Source organism: Pieris napi, chromosome 5 (genome assembly GCF_905475465.1).
Source record: "Pieris napi chromosome 5, ilPieNapi1.2, whole genome shotgun sequence".
NCBI lineage: Eukaryota > Metazoa > Arthropoda > Insecta > Lepidoptera > Pieridae > Pieris > Pieris napi.
In genome coordinates, this window is record NC_062238.1 from 6,323,324 (window position 1) to 6,349,096 (window position 25,773).

Below are 25,773 nucleotides of genomic sequence, written 5' to 3' on the forward strand. Positions count from 1 at the left end.
TACGTTCAATACCAATAATTGGTAATATCATATCAATATTATGGCTATAACCTGTAAATACCATAACAAACGCACCATTCGAAAATTGATTCTCTTCGCTTAACAATAGCGAGAAGAATATTTCAAAGTAGCTTATAAATTCAATGTCATTTTTGTTGTATAACATTTTTTGTCAACTTTCAATGCATTCATTTGGACAATCATATCGGTTCAGGGCCACACCGGTGATCATCACATTTGCTTATTACACACGTGAAGTCTCTAGCCGGTGTCAGTGTGACCATTTGTGGCAGACTACCGTAATTTCGGCAGATATAGCTTTTTAAATGTAGTATTTAAGATTTTATAGAGAGATATTTCTATTTTGCAATCTACAAATAGCTACCCAATTTATTATAGTGGTAGATTAGTATTATAATTCTGTGTATTCTCATGTTGATATTTTTCACAATAGTATTTATGAATTTAAAAATATTATTCGCGGTGATCACTTGCAACCTGAATTACTTAATTAAATTTAATATATGTATACTGTATGTAATACTTAATATTTAGTAAATCAGTACCGAAAAATGTAAAAATAAACTAAAGATTAGCTATAAAACATATTATTTCTTTCCTTAGCTATAAGCGCATTCTTTGAGTAATATTTGATAAATTATTTTTACTAGATGGTCACCCGAACCGGTTCCTTCGCCAGTTCGCGCTTAAAACCTCCGTGGAGTGGCACGTTTTCCGCGCTTTCCAAAGATAATATAACAGTGTTCCCGCGTAAAGGTATTAATTTGTGGAGTGTTGTTAATCTGTTATTTGTTTTAGTTCATGTTACTTTATACTGTTTTATTATATTTAACTACACGTGGATGTTTACACTGACTTATAAGTTACCTCATAAACCGTTTCCGTTCATTACAATTCCTACTTACTGACTTTAGGCGCGGCATTTTTCCTTGAAAAATTTACCAACTTATCTACTTAATCAACTTCCAAGTAGGTAATAAAAACTTGTATATGTTTATAATAAATTACGTCAACTAATTATATCGCGAATTTAAATCTCAAAAGACTAAATTAATTCAAAATGTACACATTATTCTGCATGCGGTCCTGCATGATATTTCAAGCGATTAGGATAACAAAGTATCGAAATAATATCGAATAGAAAGTATTTGGCTGATTTTTGAATCTACACAGCGCCACTCAAACGCATACAAAAAAATCATTCAAATCGGTCCAGCCCTTTAAGAGGAGTTCAGTGACATACACACGTACAGTAGAATTATATACATAAAGATGCATAGGTAATTTTATAGACATTAAGATTACGATTAACTATTAAGTTCACAGATTATATTTAAATAGCAAATATGATATTATAAAATACACACAAACACAATTTACAACTTAGATACAATTTTGAATACCTTGTATATGCTCAGCTTTCATACCAAAAAATACCAGGCGTATTTGTTACGAATCGTAAATTTTTCTTCAACTACGCGTTAAAAATCTATGTAATACTCGCGTTACGCGTACTTCCCTTGGGACAAAGACCATTGGATATTTTTTATTTATTTCATGACTAATAATGTAGATCGCTGAAATAATATAAAATATATAGGTTACATAGCTAAAATACATTGGCACACTTGAGTCTATATACGTGTGTAATTAGTCATATGAACTAAATTTTTACAAAATCACCATCTTTATAAAACATTGTTAAATTGATTTTTAATTATAAAACAAACTTCATACAAATTCAAGCTTTGATTTATTAATGTGTTTGTACTGAGTTCTAATTCTGAGGAACAGATTAATCAACATATCATCATCATATCCTTATCATGATTCCTTATAATCGTTTGTTTTATTTTCAGAATAAAATACATTTAGGTACTTTACTTCCGTATGTTTATAACTCTTTCATTTCAGTTTCTAATCAATATTTTTTTGAACTCTATTAAAGAGAGCACTTATTAGGCGCATTTCTGGTATTTACTTAATAGACTGCGAAAAAAGAACCAGCGTGGCAGTTATGCGTATTAATTAAAAATAAAGCGTTTAAAGTAATCAGCGTTACTTTCTCATGGTAAAGTAATGGTTCGTGCCCAAATTTTATATAATTCACGTTCTTCATGCGATTCTTCACTCCCTATGTCATATGTATAAGCTGTCAAACTATAATCAGGATCTAGTGTTGTCAACACAGCAAAAAATCTAATTGAGAACTCCAGCGACCCCATCCCTCGATAGTTCTCTTTCCGCACAGACTCAAATGAAACAGAACTGTCCTTTCCGAAAAAAAATACTATCATGGGAATCATCAGGACTTCTGGTTATGTAACGATACAACATATATATGTAATTGCGAAATGATGGAACCTCCCCGTTTTTTTCGTTGAATGAGCGATGATTATTAGTACTAAAGTAACAACAAAAATACAACTTATTAGCATTATTTGGTTTCAGAACAATGCGGTGGTATATATTCAGTGCATTAGCACTGATTAGTGTCGTATGCGGCCAAGAAATTCCGGAGACATGCCTGTCTGTTGACCCGGAGCCGTACCTGCTGTTTGGAACGAAGACAGCGTACACCTTCTCCAACAGAGGCGTGCCTGTGGTCCGGTCGCATGAGGTTCCTGGTAAGTAGTAGTAGCAAGGGTTCTTCCGTGAATAAAAACTAAAAAAGGCCTGTGGAAACTGCTAATAATGGTGTATCTGAGCGTATATCTACTTATATTTCGTTTAAGTATGAGCCGCGCGAAGATTTAGAGTACAGCGATAGTTTTGTCAAAATATTCGAATATATCAATTCTTACTCGAGCGCATATAGGTGCACGATTAAAACGGTATTATTCGAATTATGTACGTTCATACTACCGTACATATTTCGTAAATAACTTTTGACACGTTAAGATTTAAATTTGATATGTAAACATCTTAAATATAAACAGCGGACAGATAAGTTATTCGGAGAAGATTTAGATGTTGATTTTTCTACCAGTGTTTATTACTATAATTTAATAAACAAACTTTGTAAGGATCTAGATTTTTAAGTATTTTCATCAGTATGCTTGATATACACTACGAATTTTTATTATATTACTATCTACTTTTCTGGTGACCAGTGTTAACTTTATGTATATCACGTAATTATGTATGTCTAATATGCTGTCAAAATTTTCAGGCGAGAAACTAGATTTATTCATTGTATTCGTGTAGGGCCTAATAAGTGTATTAGGGCTGTCCATCAAACAGCTTTACTTTCCTTACTGAAGACCCACTTTCTTACCTATAAACTAAATCTCTGTGGCCCAAAAGCCTCAAGCAATAAGATACTATTATGAGCGATGTGTCAAAAAGAATACCTCACGATGAGTGAAAATAATGGCAATTTGAATCAGACAATTAAATATACAAAAGAGAATCAACGAGTACAATTCTCAGGCATTTCAAGTGAAATGTATGTCGCATTTCGTAGTCGCATCTGTACACGAATCTGTGCCATGTCTATCTAATTGTAGAGTTTCCTCAGTAAAATTTACGGGACATAAATAAAAGGTGTAAACCGTGTCAGTACATTGATGATGTAATAACCTGTTTACTTCGCATATTGTGAATTTAAAATCGTTTCATCGCGTGTCATCTTGAATTAACAGCTTCACTCTACGAATACTAGTATTTTATTTCCTAACTGATTATTTATCTAATGCCCAGTACTGGTGAAGGTTAATTTGCCGAGGAAAGAGGTATCTTAAGGGTAAGAATCCAACGACTAGCGCCATCTACGACGCTCGTGTATCAATATTCAGTAAGTTTTTGACATATATAGCTTTATACGTTAAACTCGACGGCGTATAGCGGTACAGAAGGCAGGTCACATAGTGCACCGCTAATGTACTGTTAAATTGAACTTTAAATTTAACTCTTCGAGTAAATTTGAAATTGAGCCATCCTAACATTTCCAGATACATAGCGTCAAGATATTGCAGAAATCCTCCTAATCATGTTGTAGCAGATCACAAACACATTGTGTATTAGTAAATTGTACGCATACTTTTTGGTGGTATGACGCTTTTAAAGAATCGATAAATGAAGTTCTCTAAAATCATCAAAACGATCTAATAGATCCACGTTAAAATAATTAGTAAGGTTAATTATAGCAACAGTCAACGCTGTCATATAACGGAAGAGTGTTTTTGATTATCTATATTAATTTATGTTGGAACTATTCCAAACTAATTTATTAAAATAGGCCCTTAAATTAGAGTTTTGAGACGTTTAGAGTTCAATAAACTGGATATCATATTGGATATCGATATCTAACATTTTATTAAATATATAATCGTTCTCGTTTTCTAACGCCAAAACATTAAGTGAATGTTATAGGCCGGTTAATATTTTATTTACAGTGCATTGTGGATATACCTAAGTATAAGCAACCGGAACTTTTAAAGCAAAGCATGTGAAAATTAGCCACAGTCAATGGCGAGGCACTGCGAATTATCCACAGCAGTATTATACCTTGAAAAATGTTAAAATTTAGAAGGATATAATGTAAAAAATATATAAACTGTAGTTATTGTTTTGCAATATACATTATAGAAAAATATCTATCACATCGAACAGCCGGATGTGCGGTTAGTATACCTAGTTATTTTAAACACGTTTATCAATTTCCATACTGCATAATGATGACATAACATAACTGGATTGAAAACAAAACGGCATTTTTAGTCTTGACATAGTTTATGCGCGGACGCATCGAAAAGTTTTATTTATTTATATTTAATTAGCAAATAGGAAATATAAGAAAAACATTTTGGAAATAACATTTTTGATACCCCATTTGATTCAATAGTCAGAGCTGTGCATCGCGATTTCTTCTGCGTAGATTAAAACCTTGATGTTAAATATTCTAGCATAGATTTCAATTAGATAGATATGTATTAGGATAGATAAGCTATTAATTAGGACGTACTCAGAATAAAATAGATTTCCTCAGACGTGTTCATTTAAAAAGTTAACTGTTACGTTAACAAATACGTGAAACAATGGTGTATGCAGAAATGTCCATACGAGGCGATTATTATTCAATTCTTGTTTAATTGGTACGCCTTCTTTGGAAATGACATTACACAACTCGGAAAGGATAGGCGTTTCCGTGTTGGAATGTAAGAAAATTATTTAATCTCTTTGCAACATAGGGCTATTATTTTAATTGCAAAACAAATGAATCCTTATATTTTTTATAGAATCGCCTTCGGCCGCGACATTTATTGTGGATTCTTGGATGGAAGATTTAGTGTAATGATACGATACACAAATAACGATGTTGAAGAGGTTACCGAAAATCTTGCAAAAAAAACTCAAAATCCACGCGGTCAAAGCTGCTGGCGTTAGCTTGTAGTTCATAATGGTACAGAAAACTAATTTCACAATCTTCGGCTACAAATCAGTACCCATCATACCATGTAACGCACTAACAACGTTATCCCGGCTATATAAATATATAACTTCTTTACCTTAGCCATTAAACCGCATATTGCAGTCGGTCTTGACTGCAACATGCGGTCCGTCTATGGCCCCCTTAAGCGGGCCATAGACGAACCGCGGGCCCTTTATGTTGGGAACGTACACAGCCCTAGTGTGGCCACTAGCGACAGTACAAATTGAATCGTTAATTATATATGTAGGTTATTAGGTTCATTATTATGTGATGACAAAACAGATAAGTTTTATACTGTTCAGCTGTTTTAGCAAATATATGCCACCATTTATTAGATATCGTTGCTATTGAATAATTATGAACGTTTGTGCGCAAAATATAAGCAACAATATATTAACATTATTTATTGCGTACAATCATTGGTATCGCGACGTTATCCGTATACAATTAGCTAAATTAATATACATAGGTTCAGAGGATAAAGCTTTTGTAACATTAAATGAGAAATTTATTTCCTTCAATGATTTAGTTGCACGGCTTGACGTTTCTCTTGAAGATCACTCACGATTCTCGCTCCTTGAGGGATTACATACATTTCTCTTAGACGTAAAAATCAATGACCTTTGCCATTTACAAACTGAATCAAAACATACCTATATAATAAACTGTTTATTTTTATGAGTTTTAATAAACTGGATAAACATTTTTTTTGTTGTCGGGGTTATTAAATAACTTACGTATATGTACAACGTAAGTAAATGGTTTTTACAACTTTTTGTATAAAATTTACAGAAAATTCCAGAAAGATGCCTCTTAACCTATTGTTGAACATTATTTATTTTTAGTTCGTCTTGTTACTATAACGTAATTGATTGCTATTGGAATTTTATAGAAGGTGGAATTAATACAAACATCTTAATTCACGGAGTCATCTATAAAATGGGTAATGACATTCTGTTCTACTAACATTTATCCCTCGTTCTTCTTTATTTGTAAGCCAGCAACTCATAGTAGTAATAAAAATTACCAAACGGTTTTCCATGAAATGTTATATATAGATAGATATGTTACGAATAGCTCTCATTATCCTACTAGGACAAAAATCTATAATCTCGTTCACTTCACTTAATTAATGACAAAGTTTAAAAGTATAAAACGAGGCGATATAAAAATCGATTCAAGTAATGACAAGCGATGTAGAAAGCTGCGCTGGCTGCACAAAGCTTTCATTAAGGGAGGCCGTGAAAGCCCAAGGTTCCAGTGTGACCTATATTACAGAATCTATACTTAACATACATGCTGTTATAAAACGGGAGATAACGTTTGTACGTTGAATTTATAGAATGCCTTATACATAGATCGCCTAGTTACGACAAGTATATTATAAGCGACTGCCCTGCGATTCTGTAACTCACTTTTGCCAAATCATAAAATTACTGCTTCACGACTGATTTCAGAGCGACCGCCGATGCGAAAACCGCTGTGTGAGTTCGAAAAGTGAGTTACAGAATCGCAGGGCTGGTTTAGAATAATATTACCATATTTACGTGAGAATTCTTATAGAATATTTAGAACTAACTTCGATAAGTTTACGAATATAGTTTTACTGAGGTTTTTGGGTCAAACTCATGGGCTAGTTCAGGTGGAGGATTGTTTAAAAATAATACTTTTTTTATGCTGATATATATTTTGATATTCACAAATATTCCTTCATTTACGTTTGCTAAATATGGAATTATTTAGTTACTAATTTGTTGAAAAAAAAAGAAAAGTTTTAAAATGTCCCCTTCTGTGGACTGTTCGTGAACGTGGTAAGCACATTTTGACAAATTCTGTTCTTAATTAACAAGTGTTATCTCATAATAAATATTAATTATCGATAATATGTATACTGAATGTTAAAATGTTACCAAGTTATTAAATATATATCTTGCTAAATCTACACAATTAGCAATAAACAGTTGGTTACGCAAAATCACGTCTTTTCTGTAGACCTAAAATTAAATCGATTTTATCGAGCTAACTCAAAATACTATTTCACAATTATTTTTTTGTACTGGCCACACTACACGGCTGGCGTTTGCCAGTTTGGATTGAGTGACTGAGCGCTAGTAGTTTATTACAACAGTTTTTGTAAATTTTACTGAGTTTTCATCAAAGATCAGTGAGTCTTTCCTGTTCCTGGTGTATATTAGTAAGTAATTAATGAATTTACCGATAATTAATGAAATTACTCGTTAATATTTTTAAGACAAAATTACCTACATATTTTCAACATCTTGCAAATAAAACCAACACAGAGTTATTCGATCAATCAAACAAAACTTAACGCCAACATATGGCTTATTTTACGATTTTTCAGAAAATTATTGCTGCAAATATGGATCAGAAATTCAATCAGCCCATTTTGGCGGATCTTAAGCTGTATCAGAAAACTTAAGACACGATCCCGTGTTCATTTGTACACATTTAAAACCTGTTATTCAAAGAATAAAGTTACTTACACCAGATTTGAAGCAGCTGCATGTACTCAGTGATGGGCCTACTACCCAGTATCGTAATAAAAAATGTTTCATTTAATAGCAAACTATCTTAGCAAAATTTCAAAAGCAGAAATCATTAACTGGCATTTCAGCGAGGCAGGACATGGCAAAGGTGCTCCTGATGGGGTAGGTGGATGCATAAAACGGACATGCGATAATGCAGTTGCAAATGGCCAAGATATATCGAACATTGATAGTTTTATTTCATGTTTAAAAGGTAACTGTAAAGGCATTGAAATTATTCGTATTGATAATGAAGTATCTAATATACAAGAAATTGCAAACGTCAAACTTCGTCCTTTTAAAGGGACCTTCAAGATTCATCAGTTTGCATGGAGTGCAAAAGCACCTAACATTATACGTTGCAGACGATTGAGCTGCTTATTATGTGCAGCCCATATTAAATGTACCCATTTTGAAATTGGACAAATAGAAGTTGAGGGCATTTCGTGTAATTTTATAGAAACACAACTTCTACAGAATTTTACATCTTCTTCAACCCCCAGTCCAGCAACCACTAATAACACTACATCAGCCTCTACAGCCACTGGACCGACAACCCCAACTCTGCTTGAACCCTTGTTTAATACACCATCATTGGAATCATCACCAAGCCCAACCCGTCAAGCATTAACCACACAAAAGCCAAATTTAATTAATACACACTCTGATGATGTGATTCAGAGTTTGAAATTAAACAGAATCATAAAAGATCAGTGGAATAGGCCTACCGGTGAAACCACATTTAAAAAAAAGCGCTAAGTACACTACCTCAAAGGTGGCGTGGAAACGTGTGCATATTATGACGATTACAACTCTTTCAACTTTTTGAATCGTTATATCTCAAAAACGGTGGCTCTTAGGAAAAAAAGTATTTAGACATTTTTTATAGATAATTATCTGATCTACAATTTTTGTTTAAGCTAATTTTATGATAAAACCATTTTGCTGAAAATCGCGAAAAACCCATTTTTGTGATCTTTGACCCGGAGTAAATTTTTTTGCCGGATCGATGAGGACTTTTTACATTTCCTTTATAATAGTGTATTGAGCAATCCTACCAATATTCAGCCAAGTGCGAATTAGTGTAACCTTGGATGTCTAAATTGACCGGACTATATGATTATAAGGTAATAAATAAGACTGATTTCGTAAAAGTTCTATGTTTTTTTTTTTCACAAAATTCTGACTCGTTTTGTGTATGACCCTTTTATAGTATTATTTTTAATTTGTCAACTAGACTAGAGCTTTCTTGTAATGGACGAATGAACAAATTTATTGTTTTATTTCTATAAATAACAATGTTTGACTAGTAAAAATTACTTTATGTGATAAATGTGTATGTTTTAGGTTACTTGGACGAAGTTTGTTCGAAGGTTTAGACATTAAAGCGTTTTTATTGAGCTAGGTACACATGATCGCCCACCCTTGTATACTTTAGGCGATGATTGCTTTTTACTTGGGATAATAAATACTTGTACTGCGGTATTTCTTTCAATATATATAAAATGTTACTCATGATGAAATACGTACATGTGATTAAGTAATATTAATATCAGACAAACTCATTCTTTAAATTTTTTAAGAAGCTTCTTTCTTTTCTCTTTTGCCTCGTAATTAGCTACTTTATAAATGAATTATGACTAATTAACTCTAAGATTAGCTTTTGTCTATTTTATTTGAATTTTTTAGATTTTAGTGTAGTTTAGATTCAGTTAGTATATTAAATAAAGCATTGTTTATTATATTACACAAGAAACCACATTACAGAATTAAAACGCTATTTCAATTCATTGCCATCCTATATCTATGCTGTAAAATTTATACTAAGTACTAATTATAATTAATTAATTTATTAAATTTTTCCTTTGTTCGTATAATATGTACGTACTAAGTACATTCATGTGAATATAATACCGTATAATTTGATCTGTGTCATTTTACATAAACAATATATGTAAACTTTATATAATATTATTTCTTAATCTAGTTCCTGGTCGCATATGCGTTTTCAAAAATTTTGCTACTAGCCCGACTTAGCTAAATAATCTTAAATTATATTTTAAGCCACTTGCAACTTTCACAGAAATCGACTATTTTAATAGTGTTCACAGTTTACGCATTTTCTAGTCTAGACATATGTAATTAAATATTAGTTTGGAATTCTAGCATACATTAGTTATGCTTATAATTAATATTACTGTCACTCATTAGTCCTAATATACGAGTATTTAGCGGCTAATATAATTAGTGTTAGGTCAACCGTCTGAAAGTAACAAATTGCACGCAACATCGGTAACTAGGAGCAAGGCCGGCTGACTCATCCGGTGAGCCCATTATGAGGTCACTTATGCTTAAGCTTAGCTAATAGCCCTAAATATATATGAACAAGTTTTAGCCCTTGAAGTGATATAACTTTAACTGCTTTATTAATAGACAAATGCTTCGTCTTCTAGTTAAGAGAGATACTGCTTTATAGAATTACTAGCAATACCCCTCGGTTTCATTCGCGTAGATACCAATTGTGGTAGTGTCAAATCTTTAATAGATTCGTCAGACTATAAATATATTTTTGTTATCATAAAAGTTTTATTTTACTTAGTTTTTGATTACATCCTTTCAGATTATTAGATACACACTTACATAAATAATCTAATTAATATATAAAAATTACTTGATAACAAATATACCTATATAATATATTTAATAGAGGTCCCTGAAAAAATGCAATAATACCCAAGTGTGAAAAAAATATCCATAAAAAAAATCTGTAATCGCGTGCGCTGTGGAAACTATTGATGATAGAACAAAACAATGTTGTACAGAATTATAGAACGTATATCTACAATATGTTTTAACCATGGGCCTATCATGCAGCTTTCTAATAGTGAAAGAATTTTTGAAATCGGTCCAGTAGCTTTTGTGTGAAAACCTTACAAACATACATACAAAAACACAAATGTTTCCTCTTTATAGTAGTATAGAAAACGCTATTTCTATTCATTGCTACTCTGTGACTATGGTGTAAAATTTATACTACGAACTAAGTAATTAATTTATATCTCTAATAATATTTATTTATGTTATTTTTCGATTGTTTGTAAGCCACAGATTGCATGACTTGAACATATTTACAAAACCATAAAAGCATGATAACGATTTGCAAATTGCGATTTACCAGGAAAATTTTTAATATTTTCACCACCAACATTTTAGCCCATACGATGTAAAGGCTAATTATATTATTTCCTGAAACTAGCGATCCGACCCTACTCTACGTGGCAGGCTTAATTCAAGATGTATAGATTTAGGGAAATTGCACCGGCCTACGACTCTCTTTTATCCACTCCATTGTTGAGGTGTCCACGGCAATCACTTCTGCTGCCCTAGTTCCAGCATTCGTTTCAAGTAGCCCGCTAACCTTACTTTAGAATAAACAAAATTATTTCAATTATTTATACGTATTAACTTAAGTATTATAAATTGTACTAAAAAGACATCGGTAGATAAAGATGTAAGCAGTTCCTGCGAAAAAATATTAAATTAATAAAATATCATATTAAATAAATTTGCCATATTTGAGATGAATATACTCGCAGGTCATACATATAAATTTGAGGTAATTTTTTATCATCTATCAAAAGTTAAATTGGCTATTTACAACCATACTATGAAATTTACATTTAATAAGCGTTCTCTACAGCGCATTCTTTTATTTTCCATGGTAAGGTCGACTGAGTCATATGTCTTGGGCATTTTCACATTAGCATTTGGAAAATTGCCAAGAAAATTTAAACGTTTGCTTAAACGTGACGTAAAAGGCATTATTAACGGCTCGATGCATTTAAAATATATTTGCAAGACTGTGCGATACCCACATTATTTATTGTCCATTGACTATGAAGGTTGAATTACAATATTGGTTAGAAATACAAGGTTTGTCAATGTAAAGGCTGCAATTGATAACACAAATACATTTGTCTATCTACCAATCTTTATAATAGCAAATTTCAGACTCATACACAAGATATTTTATTGATTGAGAGCGCGAACTTTAATTGTCTCTGGTACGCAAAAGGTACGATAACGAAGGAAGCCGCCATTTTGTTAGATTGCAATGTCAATTGCTTACGCGCCAATTTATAGTTGTATTAACGTATTTATACAAATTCTTGGATAAACAAGAGTCAAGACATGATTTATGTATAAAAAAACCCCTAAATCCGCCATCTTAACATACCACTCCCCAGACAATTAGCATTGTATGTCGTCATGGTCTTTATGATTTACATTTTCATATGAAGTATGAAAACACCTGTTTAATCTGTTTTATAAAAATATTTAATTCGTTTTTTGTTGGATCTTCTAGTATGGCCTAAAAAGACCTGAGCATGTCATAAAGTTCGCAAAGCTTTTAACAAATTAAAAACCTTATATACTATAGTACTCAACGACATTTTTTTCTAGGACTAGGGCATTTTAAAAATTAAGTCGTCATATTACCCCTCACTTCTAATAATGCCGAACGCTTAATTTGTGGCCGTATTTTCAAACCAATTTAACGTAGGGTATTCTGGTATTGTGTGACGCTATTTAGCTACTGAAAAAAACACTTTACATATAAACGCAATTTTCGTTTCTAGGTTGTCAACCAACAGCAATTTGGTTACTGAACCGGCACGGATCACACAACCCTGAAGCGGACGAATTATCTGAACTACAGAAGCTAATAGATTTCAAGAACAACGTCATATCCAATTACAGGAACGGAAACTTTAGAAATACTAATGTAAGTAATTTTTTAATAAGCTTACGGGCTAGTATGCCCGTTAGTTAACATTTTTATTAAGGTTTAACCATTTTAATAACAATACAATTGGTTCTAATCAGAAGTTAAAATGTGTTACAGTGCCTTTTGCTAACTTAATCTGTTTTCAATTAATCAAAACTTTTATTTCTTTGTACCGGTAACGGTAATTATTAATAAAAATAATACGCGATAATTGACGACTCTGGATATGGTTGTTAAGAGCTGGTGCTAGACTTTATGTACAGTTAAGACATAAATCGTAGAAATGTATGGAGTGCCAGTACAGTACCATTCTCAATTCCGACTTTTATTGAAACCTCATTAATTAAAATGGCATCTTTTTGCCTATTTATAGAGTTTACATTACAATGCCCAAAGATTGTGCACGTAATTTATTTATTAACTACACACCTTAGTAATACCTAGTAGGGCCCTTTGAAGTAAAGTGAAATTCTCCAGAGATTAGCGCTGAGAGGGAAAGAAAAAGGACAATAATAACTCGGTAAATATATTTGCGCCTATCCACTCGCCTGATCTTACTGCTACAAGTTACTTATTAGTAATGTGTCCATATCAAATAAGTTAGACTATTCAAACGTTGCGAAATTCGGGTTTGTACCCTTCTATGACAAAAAAACAGATGAGTTTTGTTACACCCGTTTATAATTCTACAAACACAAACACATTCACATTACACACGTAGGTACCTATTTGATTTCAATATGTTATAAAAAAAAGTCGTTAATATGTAGGTCTTATTTGTAATACATGTATTGCCAAAAACTGCAGTCGTTACTCGGAATTGTTCCTGACTGATTCAGTATATTACATAATTTTTGTACTATACGGGCCCAACATATATTTTTGTCATCAATCGTAAATTATAGAATTTAAAATTATTTCCAAAGCTTCCTAAAGTTTACATTATCAAAGAACAAATATGTAAACTTTCATAAACATGACTTTAGTAAAACACCAAGCAATTTTACTCAAAAAACAAGCCGGAGTGGAATCAATCAAAATCTTGAATTTATATTACTGAGGGTGCAACATGACACAAGTGATAAAGCAAAACCTAAAAAAATATTAATACAGTTGCTAAGGTGAATTTATTACAAAATATACTTGGTTGGCAACAAATAAATAGGTCAACACAGAAAGATACATTTTCAAGACCCTTCATATTCGATAGAATACTTTATCAAAACCAATAATTTTTACAAAAAAATATGAAACTTTATAATGGTATTCGGAGAAGCGTATTTTGCGTGACCAACCATTAGTTAACGCTTTCGTGACCGTCAAATGTCATTTCATGGTAAATAGTTTATTTTCATTTCCCTCGGACCATTTCTTATAGATAAGGCATGCCTATACTTTTCCTAGAGGGAAAGGTATAAATTTTACGTACGTGATATATTTACCTCTACATAGATAATAGATTTGTATCATATGAATATAGACATAGATAATTAGTATACAATATAAAGCCTTAAGTGACGTAAGAAAATTAACACTCAAAGATAACTATAAAAGAACGCTTTGTTAAATTCTTCATTTATCTGGAAAATTAGCATACATATCTTGTTGGCTTCATACTATAGTTAAGATCAATATTAATTAAAATAATTATATTTTCATTAGTTCAAAAATCTCTGCCTGCTTCAATAAATATTAGAAATTATACGTTTAAGTTCAATTATTAAGGCCACTCAAGGTATAATTTGGTGTTTGGCTGTAGCTTTTACTAGAATTGCTACCATTAGCGCACTATGGAATATTCTATAAAGGCAACTCGTGCTTGTTACAGTAAATTTTTGATTAGCTTATAATAGAATGGGTCCCATGAATAGAAACCAATCAGAACTCCTAAAATGATTAAAATTCAAGCTGTAATCTAACAATAATTTTTATGACCTTACTGATATAATCATTGCAACCCATATGAAGCCGTACTACTCAGGTTTACATAATAATATCATTTATTATTTAGAACCCTTTTTTTAAATTTAATCAGTCCTACATACACTGTTATATTTTAAAGAGCACTCGTTTTTTTTATTGGACAATTCACACCAATAGACATATAAATACATATTTAAACACCCAATACCTAAGCACAACACCAAATGCTCATCACATCGATGTTTATCTCAGCCGGGAATCGAACCCGGGACCCATGGATTCGCAGTCAGGGGTACTAACCACTAGACCAATGAGCTGTCGTGGTATATCTATGGTGTTTAATATAAAACAGAAGACGAAACGACATTCATTTGAATGTTATTAGTTGTTTTATCTTCTGACCATTCGATTAGTCTCTTCATCACAGGATAACTGTATGATAATAAACTGATTATTAATAAATCCTTATTACGTATGATTTTTTATGAAGAAGAAGATAACGAACTCTTTTCTTTCCAGCAACGCATGTGTGCGGCTGACGTGAACCTCTTAGAACAATGGTCATGGAACTCTCGTCAGAACGCGACATACGCTGGTGACCTGACCACGGACGGTTACATGTCAACGCAGCAACTTGCCCAAGCATGGAGGTCTAAGTACCCTGGACTGTTCACAGATAACCGTTACGATTACTTGGTAAGTCGTGAACGTATACCTAGGTATCCCGGGAGACCGGTACAACATCTACGCTGCAATGAATTGTCTTAAAAAAAAAAAAAAAAACTTTTGATCCTTCTTGAGTCCCATCATTAATTTCTTGAAATAAATACGCTGCCACAGAGATAGAACAAGAAAGAAGAATTTACCACATTTAAATACTATAATTCTTTGGTAAACGTAGCAAAGTTATCAATTATCATAACAAAGATTCGTTATACAGAAAAATAACCGTAACAGCGTTTCACTTCGAGGCTTATTAATCGTTGTTTTCAGTTCAAATATGTAAACGACCAACGATCTAGTACAACATTCCGTGCGTTTACTGAGGGACTGTTTAGGGACCAGGCTGAAGGAATGGATGTTCCCAAAGAGACCGACGAGAAATTACTTCGGGTAATGTATAGTCTGATTTAAAGCTTTATAGTATATATTTTAAAACTAGGCCAACTATTTGAGAAAAAAATAACTTCAAAGATTAAAGCCCTATACTCGTAATTTTACATCTTATAAAACGTTGACTTTATATAACAGACGTGGTATTTGTTACCATAGTTACGTTTTAATTCATGTTACTACTACTACGCCCACGGTCTACGGTCCATCTTTTATAAGCCCGTATGACAAACTTTTCCAGACTAAACCTTGTTCAAGATTACAATGTAGTCCATTAGCTGTTTTTGGTGTAGGAATAACTCCAAGCTGTCACTACCTGCTATTGGAGCATTAGGGTTAAATAAGACTTACTATAAGAGGTTCAAATCTATTTATATATTTTGTATGTTGTTTTAGCCTTACAAATTCTGCCCAGCATGGACGAGAGATGTCGAAGAAAACAATGAAACGCTAGCACAACTTAGAACATTTGAATCAAAGCAAGAATATAAAGAGGTAACCATTGTTATATCTTACAAAATTCTCAAATTTTATATTACTAAAATCAAATTTTTCAGATGATAACCAACATCTCATTGAGACTTGGTTTTACCTACGATATAAGTCTTGCAACAGTTTTGAGCATGTACGAAATGTGCCGTTACAACAAGGCGTGGGAAATCGAAAAAATATCGCCCTGGTGTTCTGTAAGTTTAAATCCTTTACGCTTCATAAACGTACCATGGGTAGCTTCGTTTAATTGTGATTATACTAATAATAGCAATTTATAATCATTTAAAAGAGGCGGGCCTGCCCAGGATATGTCTGTTTAACCGCCTTCTTAAATGAAATTATTTTATACTATCTCGAAAGATTGTAGTGGGCAAGGAGTTCCACGTCTGCCCCCGTTTCTATATAAAAAAACGTACTAATAAAAAACTAACAAATACAAAATGTATTCCTGATGTGGTGAGAACAAAGTTACATCTACTGTGTAGCAATATAAATGTATTACAATTTAAATAAATACATTACTTGACAACGGGAACGACGAATCTGACGTATCTATGAAGTCCGTGATTGACCAATTACAATCAAACGAAGCGCACCATCGTTTGTAGCGACGATATGCGGCTACGTCAGTCCCTGAATCGCGCTAGTATAGGCAATCTGTCATCATATCTTTAGCTTCACATCTCTTCACAAGACAAGGGTCCTTTTAGCTTGGAGAAACAGTTCAGCCTTCTTTCTTCCAGTTTTGTTTTTTAAATTTACTCTTAATTTTTTTAGGTGTTTACAAAAGAGGACATTAAACGACTTGAGTTTTCGGAAGATTTGGAAACCTATTACAAATACGGTTACGGAACTCCGATGAACCAAAAAATTGGTTGCACAGCTGTAAAGGATATGATGGACTTCTTTAAAATTCACTTAGATCATGGTAATACATAATATTTAAGTGTCAAAAGTCGTAATTTAAAATAACTATTTTACGTTACGCTACGCTTTTATATACTGGCCAATTTGTAAATTTTTATTCTAATAATAATAATGAAGATTATTTTGTAATTACAAATGATTCTTCTTGTAATGCATTAATTTTATCTGAGGGCGTATTAAAATGTCATCCATCTTTATGCATATAAATCTTCTGTGCGGTATAAAATTAAACTCCTCTTAAGCGGCTGCACCGATTTTGATTAACTTTTTTATGTCTGTTGAAGTTTTTCAAGAATGGTTTAGGTACAATTGAGAAATTTTGTTTTTTAAGACGTGTACCGAGTCTTTCGGGTCCGCTAGTTATTTATAAAAAAGATGAACTTTAGTTATAACGGTTTTATGATAATGGCGTTACCAGTTATAAATTATAACACATTTTATGATTTCAGAAACTCCACAGCAGCCGAAAGCAACAGTCCATTTCACGGAAGCGGAAATGATACTTCTTACTCTGACAGCGCTCGGCGGATACAGAGATTCAGCTCCGCTTACTGGTGACAATTACCATACACAGACCGCGAGAGAACGACGCTGGAGTTCTTCTAACATGTCCCCTTTCAACGCAAACCTCGCTGCCGTGCTTTACAAGTAAGCTTATGAATTTTAATTTTTATTATTTAAGAACTTTCACTTGAGACTCTAAATCTCGTTTTTATTTTGTTTGTGCAATTAATACTTTAAAGACGACACAGATACTGGCATCTGAGGCCTAGGCATAGAAGTTGTAACGCCGCTGTTCTATGAAATCCCATTCCTGAGATCGTTGGTTCGAACCCCGGCTGTGCACCAATGGACTCTCAGTCTATGTACGCATTTAACACTCGCTCGTACGGTGAAGGCACAAAACAGATACCGAAATCTGAATCTCAAACCTTTAACGCTACTATAGTGTAAGCATATGTTTTCCAGGTGTGTACCAAACAATAACATAAAGATCAGAGAGCCATACCAAGTGTTATTCCTGTCTAACGAGCGCACCCTGTACTTAGACGGCTGTAATGTTGGCCTTTGCGATTGGAGTCTAGTCAAGAACCGCCTTGGCCTAGTCGCTGATAACTGTGAGCTAAGTTTTTGTAATGGAGCCAATAAAGTTAACTTTATGGGGATGGGCGTTGTTGCAATCTTTGCTTTATGTAGATTTATATTTTGAATAGATTATGTCCTTACCAATGTTAGCATTTATTAAAATTTTAATGTTTGTTACTTATATGTACAGAGACGCACTAATGTGGTGCTTTAGCGCTTTTGGGGCCTTTAAGCCCTAATACTTAATAGTGACTCAAAAATATACCTGAATCTCAAAAGCTATGTGTTAATTTTTAATGCACTTTTGTATTGATGTTTGTCAGATGGATGTAAAATTTTTCAATTATGTATTTTCACTGTGTATAACACGATGTCAAATATGACAGATATACTTAATAAGACGCAAAGCATTATTTACTGAGGTCACACACGGGTTATATATCCCAAATGCCATTTAAGCTATAAATTAAATGTATTGGAAAGTTATTTTCGTAAAAAAAAACTATTTGCTTGGCCGTAAAATCTATGCCGGTTATTTCGGTTATTAGACATAAGGGCCCCGTTCTCATGTCCATCGGAGTTTGAGGCTCCAATGTCGTTGTTTACCTAAACTTATTTTTCAGTCCGTCACTTAACTATATTGTTAATTGTTATTTAATAATTTTAAACTATACACGTTTTGAATTAAATGGATTAATAAATAATATGCTTTATATATTTGTGATTTTGCTTTCTGTAAAATATATTAATATTAAGATTTAAGTGTTAAATTGTAACGTCTAGGTTATAGAATTTATTTTTTGTACTTATTTGTGAAGGCTGTAGAGTGTAGCGCCATTATTATAGACCATAGATCATGTAGAGTTTTTCATATAGAGTACAGATAGAGACGATTATAGACAATTAATCTAGCGGGTACTGAGTCATTCGATAAAATACATATTATTAGCTATAATGGTAGTGAACCACAGATATAAGAGAGTGTGGAGAAGTGATACACCTTTTTTACCTTCCATATGGATCTATGGTGATCGAGATTCGAGACGAGTCTTAGTGCTTACAGCATGATCAACTATCAAGGCACCACGCAAATTTATTTGTATGAAGCAAGAACATTTTGTGCTTTGTATATTGACATAAATTTGTGAAATTTTCGCTCATTATGCCAAATTTAAACATTATTATCTTTGTTTTTAATTCTTTCGTGTTATAAAAATTATATGTTATAAAAATAAGACTATTTTAGTTAAAATTGTTTAATCCCGTAAAAACTCCACTCGACATAACGAAATGTCAAATAAAAATCAAAAATAAGTAATTGTGTGCGATGATACATTTTTAAACAAAAATAGTCGTAGCGTTTATGAACGGTTTTATGTTAATGTTTTTTTTTTTAATTTTATCACAACAGTTAACACATTAAACTTAATTGTCTTGCACCAGAGCTTTAAGTGTTAGAAATAAAAATGTTGTAAAAATCTGTGTTTATTTAATTATTGAAACTCTAAAATTGTTATAAAGGAAACCAATATAATATTTTATTACTTTGTATTTCGTATAAAATAACAATATCTGCTTAAACTGGATAACATACACAATAAAAACAATTACATATTTACTTGAGAATTTCTCAATCCATCAATTTCTCAGAAAACAAAATATTTTTTGTCAAAATAACACTCCAAATGTAACAACAATGCAAAGAAAAAGTATTGTATAATATAATAACACCCTTATTTCATCAACATTAAGATGGATTTTACAATTAAATTTATGAGAAATAGAACAGCATCGGCCCAATGCCTCGGCAAGCATTTGCCAAGTGTGTGTTAGAATAACATCTATCACTATACATCAATAATTGAATTTTTCATGTACACAATTAACTGTTGCTCCTACAGAGATGTTTCCCACATGAGGACTGGCATGTCCTAAACCCAAAAACCAAACATTTATGTCATCTGCTGATCATCTACTTGCCACTTCCGTGAAAATGTGATCAAGATAAGCAACAAATTTATGGCCAAGACCATAGGCCACTGGTTTTAATACAAGATGAAAAGCATGTAAGCAAGAACTAATGATTGCTGTGTTTTGCAAGTAGGTTATCAGACTTCTGTGTCTGTCAACCCTTAACAATTAGATTGAATTTGAATCGAGACCAGGTTCCTTCATACACCATGTATGTTAACCACTAATTTTCGGAGGTGATAAGAGTTAAAAAAAACAGTGTAATATTAAAAAAAATATTTTTACAGATTTACATTATATTTCGGCCATACACTTGTTATGTGTTATGATGACATAATTTCATAATGTTAGCAAATTTTAAATAAGACATTTACTGAAGTTAAATAAAAAAGCATGACTACTTTTCTGTACTGTAGGATTTTCTGGTGCTTATTACAAAAACAAAATAAGCCTAAAATATTGCTATAATATTATTTTTAGCTTATAAATTGTATCACAAAATTAACGTTCCCTTAGGGTTCGTAGATCAAATATTCTATCAACAAAACAGAAGAAACAATTCATAAACATTAAATTTTTATATGTTGAATAATGTACCCATATTTTACTACATTAAAACCCAGAGATCTTTTTATTTTCTGATAAGCAATTTATTCTTTATACATATATCCAAAAAATGTAAATTGTTAAAAATGGCCCATAAATAGCAAGTTGAAAACGCATATTTAAATTTACTTACACATTCGACAGCCTCACATATTTACACTGATTCCTAAATTGATAACCTACTACCACTATAGTCACGTATCCGGTCCCCCACTGACATGTCTAGTCCGTTTTCCCACCCCACTAGCAGATTTATTTTTATATCGTTTTCTATCACTTTCCTCTTCACTAACACTATTACACCTCGGTTTCGGACTTAACATTGTATCTGAACTTATAGAATCTCTTTGGGATTTCTTCCTTTGCCTCTTCGGTACACATTCTCCCATTAGCATTTCGTTGAACTGCCGCTGCCTGGCTTCCCAGTATAGATTCTGGCGTTGTATTATTTCTGGATATTTAGCTTCGAAGGCGAGGTCCGGTGGTAATAAAAGCTCCCAACCCGTGTTGGGATTTAGTTTAGCGACAGACTGAAGTATTCCAAGCACGTCACTTGCTGGCAATCGGACTGCGGCGGTAATTTTTCGCCTGTCCACGTATGGGTGTTGAGTGAAAAGATATAGCTGAAAAAAAAAATGACCAGTGTTACGTTTTTGCAGAGAAACATGTTCTTTTAATATTTGAATGCCACTGTTTACTTTATTATTGGTTTAATTTCGAAGTATATTTTTTTGACATTTTACTTTTCTATTTATCGTTGCTATAGAATAATATGACCAACCAAAGTTTACAGGAAACGACAAAAATATTTAATTTCGTCAATGTTCGTTAAAATATCATTAAGTGCTTTTGTCCATAGTTTTGGGTGGTCAAAAGATCTTATTTATGTTATTAACCAATCCTTCATTAGACTTCATTTAGATTATACCAGTTACTTAGAGTGTAATAATAAAAATATAAATGCTTTTTTGACATACGAGGTTATCATTCTACAGCGTTATGGAAAATTATAAATAAGCAATGACAAAAATTATAAATGTGATTTTGTAGAAGTAAACCTAAAGTAAGGAAACATAGTAAACCAACTTGGTAAGAATTTGATTAGAAGACAAAGGCCACCAAAATATACCAGCCTAATAAGAGAATTAGAATTATTCCACATCCTACCAAGATACGAAGATACTACGCAAAATGGATTGCTATTGCTAGTATGTACTTGCTTTTTAACTTTCCTACCATGTTAAATTACTCACCACATGGTCCCTAGCAGCACAAAGCAGTCTTGGGGGTGCAGGCGTGGCGCGTGGGTATACGTCATGTGATCTCGGCGCCCACAAGCCTCTCACACAGCAAGCGGCCCCGCCCAGAGCGCCTAAAAGGGCCGCGTCGCCGCTCTGTAGGCCACTACGGCGTACCGCTTCACGGAGTTCCGTGAATGTCATTAGTTTAGCTGTAAAGAAAATTATATGTTTTATCTCACTGTGTTGACTAATCTGAGAATCTATATAAGTACTAGCTGACCCGGCAAACCTTTGTTTTGCCATGTATATTATTTCTTGGAAATATTATTTTAGTTCAATAAAAATAACTATCTACAATAATAAAAAATAAGAGTTGATCGTAGAGGGGTGAAAAAAAAATATCTAAAGAATTAAAAAAAATTGGAGTTGACTTTTCACTTAGGGGGTTAAAAGATGGATAGTAGCCGATTCTCAGACCTACTGAATATGCTATATGACCTACCTATATAATATAAAATTTGATAAAAACCGGTCAAGCCGTTTCGAAGGAGTAACTAAAACTAAAATTGTAACATGAGAATTTTATATATAAGATAAGAAAATATTCATATACTCATATATTAATTACTTATAAAGTTGCATCACATGAAATTTTTTAATTAGAATAAAACGAAGTGTAAATTTTACCATCCAATAGTATCTCCTTAATGACTTCTGGCAAAGTTAGTGTTTTTTCAGTCTCTTGTTCGTCTTCTTCAGCACTTGGAACTAGTTCTTTGATGTAATCCCGTGCCTCTAATGTCAAAGCAGACCCGTCTGATGATGTTGCACTAAACAGCTTCAATCTCTCCAACTAAAATAAATAAATTAAATAAGCTTACTGTAAGAATTTTATGAATTCAATATAAGTATTTTATGTACTTCAAAAAACCAAAAAAAAATACATGAAGATAGAATACATTAAAAGTAATTATAAGGAGATAAGTTTAATCTGGCACATGTACCTCAGCCTGATCACTTTTTGAGCTTTTCCACAATGCATCATACCATGGCTCTTCAGCAACCTTTTGACTAATTGTGCGAAAGGATTTTTCCCTGGCTTTCTTTGCAACTTCAGTCTCTACTCGTGCAAACTTTACTGTTACCTGAAATATGTACATATATATATATTAAAACTACATCATACAGAGATAATGCAATATTTCAATATTAGATGAGAAGATTCCGCACTGCAGCACTTAAACGAACTTAATCTAAGTGCATTATAATGGATGTACATTGTTTGATGATGACCTATAAACAACATCATATATTAAAATTTATTGTCATGAGTGGTCATTCTGTTAACTACTACTATATTAATTATAACATACTATATTGCTATATCAATTATAACATACTATATTGCCATATACAAACTTGAAATATATATATATATATAGAAAACACATTTACAATACAAACATGCAGCAAGCGTTTATTATGATTGAAATCTCATCAAGACCTACCATTATTCCATTTTATGATTTATCTCACCTGCTGTATTTCAGGTTCCTTTTCTTCATCCTCTGACACATCCAATTCATTCTTATCCTGCTTCCTTTTATCTTGTTTGTCACAATATGAATAGGATGGACGTAATTGGACTATACCTATAGTATATACAGGTATATAATATATATCATATATAGGTAATTAATACAGTTAAAAATATTATTTATTACGAAAAATCTTGCCAAGAAGGATGAAATCTCATATAATTTGGATAATAATAATTAACCATACTTGTTGCGTCCAGCATGTTTACCAGTTGCAACTTTTAAAATTATTTTTATAAGGTGGTGCACAATGCACAGCACAGAAAAATGTCATAGACGCAACAAAACAATTTTTAAAAGAAGTTTTTAAGTTTTTGTATGATGTATTGATGCACAGCCATATAACTTTAGGGATGATAGTTACATGATTAGGCCAATTTATAGTTACAACATTATTTTTGCTACATTTTTGAATAATATACTTCTTTTAGTGAAATAAAGCCTATGTAGTCTCAACTAGAGTGCTGCAATGTTATTATTCCTATGTACAAATAATAGGAAAATTACCTTGGATGGGAGTACAATGCAGCTCCTTATCTTGCAATATTCCAATAGCATAATGTTGTGTATCAACACAAGTAGAACTACTTTCATAAACAATTTTATCCATTACATCAGTCTTAAAATATTTAGATTTTTCACGTTCTTTATCCTTAATTAATCCCTGCAAATAAGTTATAAATAAAAGGCATTACTGGGATTAACTCCTTCCTGTCACATAATTTTTAAGTCCCCTCTATGATTCTAAGAATTATAGGTATCTGTGAAACACTGTTATGTGTTCAAAACTGATCACATAAAATATTCAATATTAAAAATTTAATACACTGTATTGTATACTTACATGCAGCCCATCGGTATTAACAGCAATCTGTTCACCTTTGGATGAACAATACTTATCGCTGTAAGTATCTAAGCCAATTTCCATTCGTACTAATTTGTTCCGCGGTTTAATAGATACATTTTCAACTTTTGCATTTGACCAATCCCTATTGGCCGGTCTTACTGGATACTGATAGATGTATAGATTCTTTGTCAAAGCTTGGGATAAGAACACTGGTATCTAAAACATTAAAAAAATTAACACCATAACATAACCTATTAAAACCCACTTCCTGACACTGATTACCTCTTGAACAACAGGATCGTCTTCTTCCATTGCGTAAGTTTTGTAATATCCTACTTCATTGTGGTACTTTTTCTTTAATTAATAATTATATAAAACAAGCTTTCCACAAAACTAAAACGTTTTTGAAATATGGGGACCTCATTGGAATGCCCTGTGCAGTAAATAGTTGTGTATCATGTATGAGTGTCAGTGCACTTACAGTGTCACTGTCAAATGTTACTTGTAATTCTAGCGTCCACAGACTAAAAGATAATTTTAGATTGAAACTATCTAGGGGCTTTGTCAAACTGCCTTAAGGCACTTGTCTCACCGGCAACGTTTAACGAGTAACGAGTAGAGCTAGAACTAGAAACGAGTTAGCGAGACGCGGGGAGCGAATGCGTAGTTCCGATATTTGTGTAGCTCGGCTATAAGCGAGTGTGCGAGTGAGGCGGGCGATTACTCATCATCATCGTCGTCTGAACTAAATAACAATGATAATTCAAATGATTTTTCGATATTCATATTAAATAAAAAAAACGTGTACTTTCAGATACGCACTGTAGAGAAATAACCACTGGTTGCTCTCTCGGCGTGAGTTCTAATCGCGAGTATCGCCGAGCGAGTGTTATCTTTCATAGCTCTTGTCGCTCAGCGACAAACTAGTGAAGCGAGTGCTCGCCGGCAGTGTGAACAGTCAGCGATCAACTGTTTGTATATGCATCTCTTTTGTTCACACGGAAAGTATATCTATTGTACGTTTCTTGAGCGAGAAAATAGCCGATAGTTAGTCGTTTTCTCGTCGTTGGTGGGACAACTGCCTAACAGAAGTGTAGATGTCGCAGCCAACTAGCCTTTATAGTCCAGTCATTATAGTAAGTTCACCTCGGAATTCGAGATACCCAGCTGTAAGTCTGT

The 25,773-nt window shown here is 32.7% G+C and overlaps 2 protein-coding genes across 4 annotated transcripts; one reads left to right on the forward strand and one right to left on the reverse strand.

Moving 5' to 3' along the window:
* The first annotated feature begins 673 nt into the window (after window positions 1-673).
* Window positions 674-19,031, forward strand: LOC125049806 (multiple inositol polyphosphate phosphatase 1-like). 3 transcript variants are annotated; one of them, XM_047649265.1, is made up of 10 exons: window positions 674-777; window positions 2,473-2,648; window positions 12,642-12,787; window positions 15,233-15,409; window positions 15,707-15,826; window positions 16,223-16,321; window positions 16,384-16,512; window positions 17,096-17,246; window positions 17,695-17,893; window positions 18,215-19,031. In XM_047649265.1, exons 2-10 carry the CDS (start codon window positions 2,477-2,479, stop codon window positions 18,453-18,455), a joined length of 1,434 nt encoding a protein of 477 aa, XP_047505221.1. In that variant the 5' UTR covers window positions 674-777; window positions 2,473-2,476; the 3' UTR covers window positions 18,456-19,031. The 3 variants fall into 3 exon arrangements, with proteins under 3 accessions (XP_047505221.1, XP_047505220.1, XP_047505222.1); XM_047649264.1 differs by lacking the exon at window positions 674-777 and adding an exon at window positions 814-994; XM_047649266.1 differs by lacking the exon at window positions 674-777 and adding an exon at window positions 814-990.
* An 833-nt stretch (window positions 19,032-19,864) lies between these two features.
* On the reverse strand, window positions 19,865-25,033 carry LOC125049805 (DNA-directed RNA polymerase III subunit RPC5). The gene is made up of 8 exons (XM_047649263.1): window positions 24,877-25,033; window positions 24,592-24,810; window positions 24,255-24,411; window positions 23,686-23,801; window positions 23,154-23,294; window positions 22,837-23,002; window positions 22,162-22,358; window positions 19,865-21,531 (listed from the first exon to the last, which is right to left on the reverse strand). Exons 1-8 carry the CDS (start codon window positions 24,904-24,906, stop codon window positions 21,103-21,105), a joined length of 1,455 nt encoding a protein of 484 aa, XP_047505219.1. The 5' UTR covers window positions 24,907-25,033; the 3' UTR covers window positions 19,865-21,102.
* Window positions 25,034-25,773: the final 740 nt, after the last annotated feature.

What these genes read in the sequence shown, in the direction of transcription:
- LOC125049806 (XM_047649265.1), top strand. Translation starts at nt 2,477, where the DNA reads ATGCGGTGGTATATATTCAGTGCATTAGCACTGATTAGTGTCGTATGC. An exon ending in GAAACTTTAGAAATACTAAT is followed by an intron (nt 12,788 to 15,232) that starts GTAAGTAATTTT and finishes TTTTCTTTCCAG; the next exon opens with CAACGCATGTGTGCGGCTGA. An exon ending in CAAAGCAAGAATATAAAGAG is followed by an intron (nt 16,322 to 16,383) that starts GTAACCATTGTT and finishes CAAATTTTTCAG; the next exon opens with ATGATAACCAACATCTCATT.
- LOC125049805 (XM_047649263.1), bottom strand. Translation starts at nt 24,906, where the DNA reads ATGGAAGAAGACGATCCTGTTGTTCAAGAG. An exon ending in GCATTGTACTCCCATCCAAG is followed by an intron (nt 23,802 to 24,254) that starts GTAATTTTCCTA and finishes TATATACTATAG; the next exon opens with GTATAGTCCAATTACGTCCA. An exon ending in TAAGGAGATACTATTGGATG is followed by an intron (nt 22,359 to 22,836) that starts GTAAAATTTACA and finishes TTTTCTTTACAG; the next exon opens with CTAAACTAATGACATTCACG.